Source organism: Lipophrys pholis (genome assembly GCF_963383615.2).
Source record: "Lipophrys pholis genome assembly, chromosome: 5".
In the NCBI taxonomy this organism is placed as follows: Eukaryota; Metazoa; Chordata; class Actinopteri; order Blenniiformes; family Blenniidae; genus Lipophrys; species Lipophrys pholis.
Window position 1 is genome coordinate 4257606 of NC_137628.1, and position 11917 is coordinate 4269522.

The 11917-nt window shown below is 41.9% G+C and overlaps 1 protein-coding gene across 3 annotated transcripts in view; it reads left to right on the forward strand.

Annotated features, from left to right (window-relative positions):
* Nucleotides 1-11669, forward strand: part of ldb1b (LIM-domain binding 1b) — a 28699-nt gene extending 17030 nt beyond the window's left edge. For all 3 annotated transcript variants that reach the window (XM_080464708.1, XM_080464707.1, XM_080464709.1), the window contains exons 2-11: nt 947-1049; nt 3150-3194; nt 3455-3530; nt 3615-3717; nt 5097-5269; nt 5400-5522; nt 5605-5688; nt 7897-8020; nt 8103-8251; nt 9396-11669. In XM_080464708.1, the coding sequence (XP_080320834.1) occupies nt 947-1049; nt 3150-3194; nt 3455-3530; nt 3615-3717; nt 5097-5269; nt 5400-5522; nt 5605-5688; nt 7897-8020; nt 8103-8251; nt 9396-9626 (1211 nt within the window). In that variant the 3' untranslated portion in view covers nt 9627-11669. The remainder of the gene's footprint in view (nt 1-946; nt 1050-3149; nt 3195-3454; nt 3531-3614; nt 3718-5096; nt 5270-5399; nt 5523-5604; nt 5689-7896; nt 8021-8102; nt 8252-9395) is intronic.
* The last annotated feature ends 248 nt before the right edge of the window (nt 11670-11917 follow it).

An 11917-nucleotide genomic window follows, 5' to 3' on the forward strand; every position in this document is an offset into this window, starting at 1 on the left:
AGTGTGAAGTCTGTGAGTTGCCTCAATAAATAAATACGTTGTCTTCCACTCGCATTTACAGGATTGGCTGCAGGTTTATGTTGCGATGAAATATTCCAACGCCATTGCGGTAGTGCTTTGATTGTTTCAGAGTTCGTTTAAAATTTTACTTCCCTGCTTTGTCCTTGGGGCACAAACATTTTGTGGTTGTACATGTACATCTTTCATTACACACACACACACACACACACACACACACACACACACACACACACACACACACACACACACACACACACACACACACACACACACACACACACACACACACACACACACGCACACAGAGGCTCATAGATGTGTTTAATATGCAGAGACATTAAAGAGGCGGGGCCTCACCATGGTGACAGCAGGGGTCATGACCCCAGGCCGCCACGCCTGGATGGCCTTTATAGGAGAGCCGGGCAATTAGAGTGGCAGCAAGAGTGGAGCTGTGTGTGCAGGCGAGAGCCATCAATTTGTGTTTTTATGTGTGTGGATTCCATATTGGCTTGTTGGCGTTGGATATTTTATAGCGAATTTATGCAGAGTAGATGGAGGGCAGCAGTTTGTGTTTGAGTAGAGCAGACAGCTCCTTCCTCATCCTGATTTACATTTTCACAGGATTGCTGCTCCTGGGATGAACCTGTCAATAAATGCAGCCAAGCCAAACAAATTCAGGTCATTTCCGTGTGTTTCGGCGGCAGCACCTTTGTTTTGTCCGTCAGTATTCTAAGGTTTTAGCATCAATGAGAACTTTTCTGGGTAATTTGATGTTTGTTTTTAAATTTTTCCCATTATGTGTGTTCGCATCGATTAGTCTTCTGTCTAAAACCCCTAACAACCAAACTTTTCTAAGTTTCTTTTTTACCTTTGAATTAAGCGTTACGTTTGTGTTTTTCTAATTTTTGTCCTCACTTCTTTCCAGGCTGTTCCTCCAAGTCATTCAAGCTGTACTCCCCTAAGGAGCCCCCCAACGGTAGCACTTTCCCCCCTTTCCACCCCGGCACCATGCTGGACAGAGACGTGGGGTGAGTTTTCTGCTTTCTGTGTGGTTTCGAGGGCTGGGATGTCATTGTTTTCGTTTGTTTGCATCATTACTTGGGAGCTGCTTCGTGCACTCTGTCAGAAACGTTGTCGGAGACTCCAGTTGTTAGTCTGTGCTGTCAACAGCTGTGAGTAGTTTGGAAGACAATAAGCCGAGCCGTATTTAAATTCAAATTGCACAGTAACGGTTTGTTTGTGTCCAGGAGGTTCCCAAGTTATTTGAACAATAGTGGGTTCAAGATGTTTGGATGTACAATAACTTTTAGTCTCTTGCTTTTTGTAGCTGTACAAAGTGATGTGGGAACATTGTAGCTCAAATCGTACACTGCTGGAGCTGGGAGCCAAATTTTGTATCTTCATCTGACTGATAAATCTAATTTGGAACTTGTTGAGAGCAGACAGCATCATAAACATCAGATTTTCTATTTTTTTTTGTGACGATACGGAGTCATCCAGGTCATGTTGACATTCTGTATTTCATGCAAAGCCTCCATCAGCTCTAAATAACTACTTGCCCTCTTGATTTCTCCATAAGCTTTACAACTGAAGGTTTAAAACTTGACGTTCTGTCATGGTTTCCTACTGACTGCATGTTTGTCCTGTCGGATACCCCGTATTTTAATTCGAAACATTTAATATGAAACATTTATAGGGAGTCTAGCTCTGAAGACAACCACACTGTTTTTCGCTCTACATCATTTAAACCTTCAAACACACTCTGCTCCACAACTTTGTGACTTTCCAGCACTGCATTCAGAACCAGAACGGGCTAACTTTGTTAAAAAGTGGCAGGGTTAATGAACTTTTGATCAATCTATGCTTTCCATGTGATTCAGGGACTGTTTACGCAACGTTTTCAAGTGACAATGCAAAACTTTCGTTGAGTTTTGGACGTCTGGTCACACTTCGGTGCTCAGAGCCACTAACAACGCAACCTTTTGAGAACGGCTCCCAAGGTGGAGCTTTTCGACGGCATTTCAACGACATTTAAATGCGGGAAAACTCAACTTTTTTGAAAACGCCCGGGTCTGTTCCCGTGCAGGCGGCAGAAATGCGGCTGCTGCGCACATACCAGAGCCACAGTAAATAGTTCTTCTGCACATGCTCAATAGATGGACAAAAAGAACAATTTTTGCATCCAGAATCTTATGAGTCCCAGTCCATATTCTCCCGGGACTTGGTAGTTTTATAGTAGACAGTTACTGTAATAACAATCCAATTTGGTCGTCTGTCTATACGAATGTCTGTGTACTCCAATTGTTATTGTTTATAGCATATTGTTCTCTGCAAGCACAGTGGTTTCATTTCAACAACAAACAACAGTGCCCACTAGTGGCCCAAAATGTAAGCTGCAATATTTTCAGCGTTTCTGTCGTTTCGGTGTGAACAGACATCATCTTTGACATCTTGCGTTAAGACACTGTCGTTTTAACGCAAAACTTCAGAAATAAAAATTCAAAAACGATGCATTTTCACTTAAAACGTTGTTTATACAAGGCTTCACGTGTCGTGGTAATGATGGCTTTAATGCAAGGCTGTATAAGATTCTGCCAGATTCTGGTTCAGAAGTTTATGACACATTTTCCATTGTTAAAACTCTTCTGGGAATATCCCTTCATGCGCACAGATATGTTAGTGACAGTGGTCTCATTATTTTTGTGAGGGTTGATCCAACCGCCCTTGAAGAAATAGTGCGACGTGATGTTATTGTGCCACAGTTAACACGACACATCATTCAGGTAGATACCTATTAAGCTCCACTGTGGGCTGCTGCTGTGCGATGTGACCCTGATGCTTGGCGCTGCCGTTGATTTGATGAGTGCTGCTCTTGAAGGTCAGAGGTTACACTCTGCTCAAGTGTGTTTTGTGTTTCCGCACTTGTCTTTCCGCAGTAGATGTGGCAGCTGCAGTTGGGAGATGTGTCTGTGTATCCGAGACGTGTTATTTACCGTTTCCTTGTATCATCCAATTTGTGCCGTGTTTGGCCCGTGTCCCAGGGTTGTAAAGACAGACTAGCTTCTGGAGGAGGGCATATTAGCACTGTGGCCGAGTGTAATAATGTCCCCGTCTCTGGTTTCTTGCAGTCCCACTCCAATGTACCCTCCCACATACCTGGAGCCAGGAATAGGGTAAGATGGCTGTATATTTCTTTATCTTCAGCTGGTGTGAAAACAGCAATAACTCAAACAAAGATAAGATTGTGAGAAAATGTGTTATCTGAGTGAAACAGACATTTTACACTTACTGCTTTAAATTGGCTAAAGTATGTTGCTGTTAAGCTCTTAAAATAAAAAAGACTTGAGAGCTGTTAACCCACTGCAGACTGGATGCTCTTTATTAAAAACGAGCTTTTTGTTGACGGTTCCTTCTGTCTTTTTTTGGTCTTCAGGAGGCACACACCATATGGTAACCAGACAGACTACAGAATATTTGAGCTCAACAAACGGCTACAGAACTGGACAGAGGTATGTATGCACACACATACACACCAACACATGTCCAGACATCATGGTGCTGGTAACTGATTCTCTCTCTCCTTCGGCCCACAGGAGTGTGACAACCTGTGGTGGGATGCATTTACTACAGAGTTCTTTGAGGACGATGCCATGTTGACCATTACTTTCTGTCTGGAGGATGGACCCAAACGCTACAGTAAGAACAATGAACAAGTAAAAACAGGCCTCGTACATTTAAAGCTATGGCTCAGTTGTTTAATGCCAACAATCACGTTTACATGCGCTAATTTATTATTATTTTTTTTACTTGTTTGGCTCTGATTACACATGTAGATGATTTGCTTCAAGCGGCATCTCAAAGGGAACATTTAGGGTTTTACCGTTGTAGAAGATATCTGACCGCATTATATTTCAGCCCAATTTCATCTTGAGTGGGCCAGACCAGTAAAATAGTGCCATAATAACTTAGAAAATTTAAATTGTAATGTTTATTTTTCTTTGTTGGGGTGCAGTATCAAGAGTATACATGATGAAAATATCTATTTTCACAAAACCAAGCAATTACTACTGAAATTTACTACAATCTCAATGTAAAGCCAATTTTAATGAAACCTTCTGGTGCAAAATTCAGTTAAATGTCAACAAAAAAAACCTTCTCCAATAACTGTTGCATTATGGGTGTTTTTACAAACTCACCCAGTCAGCCTGGCTTCGAGCAACAAGCTGGCTCGCTGTCATGCTGATTTCTCAGCTTGGATCTCGGAGTTGTGTTGTGTCCACTGCTCTTAGGAAATTTGTTTAAAAAAAATCATTGTCTTTTTTGAAATGTTCACCATTTGCTTGGTGGTTTGGCCACTTTGGAGCCTCTTGCGGGACAGTTTTGGCCCACAGACCTTATGTTGGACAGCCAGTGGTAGAAAGTAACACTGATGATGAGCAGTCCTTTATTTCTAAATGCTTATGTTTAACAGCATTGCATATATTTTATTTCCTAAAATAAAAACATTAAAATCCTGTGGATTGAAACAGCTGCTAACCGTTTTAAATCCCTCGTGCTCGTGGATCATGGACGTGTGTTCCTCGCACAGATCTCCTGTCTAGCAAGTTTGGCTCAGGATATCTTCATTCTCCGCTCCTCTACCTGAAGCATTTGAGATGCAGCTTTTTAACCTGTTAACCACAACTGCCAGGACCTGTAAACTGGCATGTAATCCCGCCAACATGATCACCACATCACTGTTGATTGTGCACACCTGACAGAACTCTTAATTACACCTGGAGCTGAGTATTGGATCACAAACAATGAAGAAGACTTGTATGGTTTTGGAGTCTGATGTTTAATGTTCTGCGAAAACAAACTAGATAGCATTAAAGTAAATACTTCACCTGTTACTGTGTAAAGTACTTAATTTATTGGCTCTTTGATTCATATTGCTATATTTAGAATGAAAATGTACAATTCCTTATTACATTTTCTGACAATGTGATTAGTTTCTACCTGGCACTATATAAAACCCCTCTACAATCTCCTGATGTCTTCTTGGTGTGACGATGCTTTTTGTATTTGCTACCCAGCAATTGGCCGGACGTTAATCCCGAGGTACTTCCGGAGTATATTTGAAGGCGGTGCCACTGAGCTCTACTACGTGCTGAAACATCCCAAGGAGTCCTTTCACAATAACTTTGTCTCCCTGGACTGTGATCAGTGCACCATGGTCACTCAGAATGGAAAACCCATGTTCACACAGGTGTGTTTGCTTATGGGCTCTTGGATGCCTTTTGTTTGTGTGGAAAAACCAGCTTCTGCAGCTTTTGTGTGACATTAATCCACATCTGCACATAGTTTTGTCTGACCCCCGGCCTCTTTAACTTGTGCAGGTGTGTGTAGAAGGCCGCTTGTACCTGGAGTTTATGTTTGACGATATGATGAGGATAAAGACGTGGCACTTCAGCATCAGACAACACCGTGAACTCATCCCTCGCAGTATACTGGCCATGCACGTGAGTACACGTACAGGAAACCAGAATCCCCGCACACTCACATGTTGGCTTATTTCTTTATCCTGTTCCGTTAATGTCCCAGGCCCAGGACCCACAGATGCTGGACCAGCTGTCAAAAAACATCACAAGATGTGGCCTGTCGAACTCCACCCTCAACTACCTCCGAGTAAGCAACATTTCATGCTTTGATCAACGGGCAACGTTTCTGTCAGGATCAAATCATTTCTATGGTGATTGTGGACGCTGAAGTTCTTCTGATACTTATTTATTAATTTTCTTGATAAAGCTATGGCCTAGACATTGGGAAAGAGAGTGAAATATATATATATATATATATATATATATAAAACCTTTTTTTTGTGGGAAAGCTTTAAAATTCAAAGCTTATGTCACAGAGAAAAAAAACTCCCTTCTCTTTGTCATTACAAGTGCTCATGATTGAAAATGTTCTCCTCAAACATAAGAAAATATTGTTGAATCCCAGAAAACCAAAGATATTCAGAATACAGAATGGAAACAGGCTTATCCCAGTAAAAATGAAAGGGTATTTTGACGTATTGTTTCCGGCATTTATCCCGATGTGTCCTGACCTACATCAAGTCAAGATCTGGTTATATTTGTTTTTAATTGTATTTGACAGTTGAAGTTATCTTCAGTTTGATAAGTTTGTATTATCCCTTGAATAGGAGCCTCAGCTCAGAGCCCATCTATGTTTTTAAGGATAACAGTTTGAACGATCATCATCTGACAAAGAAACACAGGAACTGGAATGATGCAGAGGAGGAACAATACTTGTAACATACTGCTTCTCATCAGAGATCTGGTCATGTCGAATACAGATTCTGATTTACTTTGTTTCATGTAGCCCCAATCAATGAAAATTGACTTGGATTTTCATCTGATGCCTCCAAATAAGTGACTGTTTTCAGACTTTGCCAACTGCGACCAAAAGTACTTGACAATGTTTTAATGTGGGTGCACTCGTATTGATTGTATCTTGTGTTGCTACAAGCGTACACAAAGGGAAATAAAACTGTCAGTTCAGTCATTTTGTTTATGACGACTTCATCTTGTCAAAATGAATAGTGCTGTCATTATTTAAAATTGGTGTCCCGACCATAGAATTTTATCATCTCTCTTCACTAAAAACCTCACGAGTGATTTATTCCATCTCATCATCTTGTTAATTGCGTTTCACTCAACAGCCATCAGCCATTTATTCTCCTAATATCCAGATTGCTGTTCATGCTCTGCCTGTTGAGATGATCAGACATTGTTGTCTGTTTGGTTGTTGCCTGATAAAACAAAATGACAGTTGAGATAAAGTAAAAAAAAAAAAAAAAAACGTGGTGAAAAGACGCGCTATGAGATACAAATAAACTTTGTTTGGTGTCTCCTCAGATTAACAGCTCGATTAAAGTCCCTGTTGGGATGACTGGAGCCCATAATGTGACTGCTCAGTGAAACAAATGACAATATTCTGATAACTATTTAATCCAAACCCCTCCGATGTATGTTCCATGGACCTAAACAAGCTCAGATTCAGGTCTGACGCACAGATGTGGAACTTTTTCATGAACTGTCCACAAAGCTAATCTGCACCATGTAAACAAAGAACCGCTCGCTGCACAGATGTGGCTTTTCTTTGTGAGGATTAGTGGCTCGCACCAAATTCTGGGCATTACCGTTTGTAGTCTGTCTGCTGTGCACGCTGCAAACACTGAAAATGATTCTATTCAGCTAGAATACACAAAAGAAAAAATGATCCCCATTAAGTGTTTTCATTTAAAAAACGCATTTTGTATTTCTTCTGCGATCGTCCTTCTTAATGAGGGGCTGTAAGGGAGGGGAAAAAAAGAACCTTTCAGCTCTCGAGTTTCTTCTTCACAAAGTGTCCATCAGTGTTTTTTGACTGTTTGTCACTAACATGTCACAGGCACCAGTGGATTCTTATAATTTATTGGACTAAAGAAGTAATAGCTGTAAATCACTTTCTAAATATGTTTCTCCTCTTGTTCACAGTAGTAGATTAGTTTTCACCCATTCTATTTAAAACCATCACCATTGGCATCATGGTTACTTGCATTACTTCCAAAAGTTAATGTTTCTACTCATCATGTAACCTGTTTATATTGACTTCATGGAGCTGTGAAGACTGTCGTCGTGTCTGTTTTACATTTGTACCCTGTGTTCACAGTGTCTGCACCTCACACACTCTATTTGAATGCACATAAACACAAGTTTTGATGAATCACACTGTTATAAACAGTTCTCGTGAGGTCTCTCATCAGAAAGAAATCACTGAGTGAGACAAACAAACTGCTGCGACCTTGTCCAGTGATCTTACATAACCTAACTTTGTTTCTTTTCCCAGCTGTGTGTGATTCTGGAGCCCATGCAAGAGCTGATGTCCAGACACAAGACGTACAGCCTCAGCCCCAGAGACTGCCTCAAGACCTGCCTCTTCCAGAAATGGCAGAGGATGGTGGCACCACCCGGTAGGTGAAACACACACATCTAAACGACATAAATCCCCCGTGATCTGATGTTTAACTCACTTTCTGTATGCCTCCTGTGTAGCTGAGCCATCGAGACAGGCGCCGAACAAACGGCGGAAGCGTAAGATGTCAGGTGGCAGCACCATCAGCGGAGGAGGTGGAACCAATAACAACAACAACAACAAAAAGAAGAGCCCCGGCAGCGGATTCCCTCTGTCCAGCCAAGTTCCAGTGAGTTACAGCAGTGCCACCCTGTGGTAGTCCTCTGTCACTACACTCCAACAAAGATAAACGGACTGATTCACATCACAAGAGCACAAAAGATGTTTATCACAGCCAGAAAGATCTTTAGCTTCACTAAAAGTCATCAGGAACAAAATCTTCATAACCAAATGCTAGTTTTTGGTATTTTGTTGATAGTTGATTTAAATCACAAGTTCATTAAAAGGCTAAAAGGTCATTGCAACTGAACTTTCGGACTTCCAATGTAACAAGTTACAATCATCCTGTTGTAATAGTAAGAGCACATAAATAATACTACCCATTAAAACCGCAAGTTTGACAGTTTAAAGTAGAATGAATCTAAAGAAGCAGCAGAACAAACACAAGGTCATAAAAACTGACTCTTCTGGGTCATGCTTGTCTCGTATCGTCCCTGCAGAGCAGCTGCTGAGGGGGGAAAAATACACATATCTTCCATGTGGGATATTGGTTACAAAACGAAATGTGAAACGGTTGATATTGTGTTAGCAACCTCGTTTTATTAAAACTCTGTTTTGTGCAAAAGATCGGGATAACTCAGGTTGTAAGACTCATTCTTGTCATATGATACGTTCATGTGATACGTGTACCTGCAGTTTTGTCTTCTCGTGTTTGGTTGCCGGAAAATTTTAGAATCACTTTTTTTTTTTTTTTTTTTAATTTTAGTGTTATGATAAGACCAATAAATGTTATTGTCCCACAGGTGAGAAATCAAAATGTCACAGCAGCATAGTGGACAGTCACACATAGCGAAACCTACAACCAAGCAATATAGATGAAGAAGCGGGGGGATCAACAATGAGAAGGGCATAAATAACGAGAGAATATTAAAGATGGATAAATACACACGCTTGAACACAGTATATACAGTACCACTGCTCAGCCAGCTGAAGTATACACAATTATCGCTGACCTGCTGAGAAAGCATTCTTCTTCCTGTGCTCTGAGATCAACCGATCACAAGTTACTGTTCGTCCAACACACGAGCCGAGAGCATGCGTATTCAAAATGTACAAAAGCTGCGTGAAGCATGTATGAAAAGTAGCAACAATCTGGAGGCACGGGAGCAGAGAGTTTCTCGGTTGTAATGGGTGCGTCTGTCGTTGCCCTGCAGGATGTGATGGTGGTGGGCGAGCCCACGCTGATGGGAGGGGAGTTCGGTGACGAGGACGAGCGTCTGATCACACGGCTGGAGAACACGCAGTTCGACGCGGCCAATGGCATCGACGACGAGGACAGCTTCAACAACTCCCCGGCGCTGGGCTCCAACTCGCCCTGGAACAACAAGGCCCCCTCCAGCCAGGAGAGCAAGAGCGACAACCCCACCTCACAGGCATCACAGTAGAGCCCAGAGCCCGCAAACCTCAACACAAACCCCCTCTCTGACACTCCTCAGCCCCCGCCACGCCACGCCACGCCACGACTGCAACAGTAACCGCCCCGTCATCTGCTCTCCAAGTCCAACACTACTGTAGCTCAGACCCTCCCGCTCGGCCTGACCTCCGGGGATCGTTTCACTGAGCTAGAGGAAGTTCGTCATTATCGCTGTGACTTCCCGGTATTTAGGCACTGTGTCTCTTTTCCTCATCACACACACCAAACCTCCCATCTGCTTTGGCAAATTTACAATTTGGACAATGACGTGGGAAGAAGTGACCAAGCAGGAGTGGGGTTCAATCCAGGGGAGAGCAGAGCGCACCAAATGATCCATACTGAAGTCCACGTGTAGGTCCGGGTGGGGTGGAGGGGACGGCGACAACGGGGGGCTCCAAGGTGGTGGCGAGATGTTTAGGAACGACTCGTGTACCCGTACTTGAAGCACGACTCTCCTTTCTGGTCCACGCACCCTCTCTCTCTTTCTCTCTCTCTCTCTCTCTCTCTCGCTCTCTCGCTCTCTCGCTCTCTCTCTCGCTCTCTCGCTCTCTCGCTCTCTCGCTCTCTCGCTCTCTCGCTCTCTCGCTCTCACTCTCTCTCTCTCTCTCTCTCTCTCTCTCTCTCTCTCTGTGTTTGAGAGGAGGAGACTAGAGGCAGTGCGAGTTTAACCCTTTGCTGCGCTGAAGCGACGGACCAGAATTCAGAGTCCGACCGTAAAACCATTGGAATGAATGAACACACTCGTAAGAGAGCTGAAATGTGGCACTAGGGAAACCACACACACACACACACACACACACACACACACACACACACACACACACACACACACACACACACTCAATTGAAGGATCCTCCCCCCCAGTGTCCGAGCCATCTCTGAGCAGACTTCAGTGAATGCAGTCCTCAGAGAGCATTTACAACACACACACACACACACACACAGTTACACATTTTAAGAGTTTTTATACAGTATATATTTCCCTAGAATGTTTTTTAATTTGTATTAAACGCCTTCATTTCAATTGTTACTTTTTTATTTTCTACCAATACTGAAAAGCTACAGACCAAGGAGCAACACAGGACTTTTAACCTCCCTCCCCTCTAAAATATATTGTTTTTATCTTTTATGTTTATAAAAGAGAAATAATTTAGTGTGGATGTTTTTATTTTCTTTTTTTGGTTCTTCTTTTGGAGATTTGAATTTTTGTGTATTTGTGCTTGTATATTTAAGGTAGTAGCAAAGTTCTGTCTGACTGTAATAAAATGTATTCTTACTTAGATTTACCTAAAGCCATCCCAATCTAATGTAAAGAAACAAAAATAGGAAAAAGGAGAAAAACACTCATGAACCCGTCCCCTCGACCTCCCCAACCTGCTCTATTTCCTCCTTCCTCTTTTTTAAAACTTGTGTAAATTAAATTACAAAACCCCCGCCGGGGTACAACGACACCATGGAGAGATGATTTTACTCTTTCAGTTTTCCTTTTTTTTTTTTTTTTTTTTATTTATTTTTTGAAAGATTCATAATCTCACTCATGCATTTCATCTGTCAGGAAAGTGATTTTTTCTTTTTCTTTTTTTTTCTTCACTCGTCACGATTTTGTGGATTTTAACTCGTTGTCAATTGAATGTGTCCGCTGAACTTCAGTTAGCCGGTGACTTTTAATGTGTCGTCACCGGCTACAAACTAAACATCTTTTAAATTAAGTTTCTGTCCTCATCCCGTCATTCACGACACACATCTTCTTTACCAGCTTAACATTAAGTTCAGTATATTTGGTAGCAACGCTGAGTCTGTAAAGTCTACTGAAAGCAGCTGAAGCTCTTGTCATTGTTTTGTACATTTCCAGTTTGTTACAGTCGATTCCAGCAGCGTCTGCATTTGAATGGTGACTTGTACCTTCTCCAAACCCTGTAGAAAAATCATCGTTTGATATATATTTTTTGATTTGGTTAGTTTCTGCCCTTGATAATTAATGTATGGTACCAATAAAAGATACATTTTCACTTTAAAACATTCTGTGTTTTTGTTCAGTTTGGAATGCGGATCGTTTTGAGTACCTTCAACTCGGATTTAATTTTTCTCATTTCTTGCAGCTGTCGGGTCCAATACAAACGTGGTTCTGTCCGACGCATCGGCAGTTCAGACTGTTTTAGCCGCAGTGATGGGTTACACCGGACATTTGCAACCTCTTGTGACAAATTTCACACTTTCCAGCAAATAAAAGTCACATGGAGCCGCAGAACATGTTTCTCCTT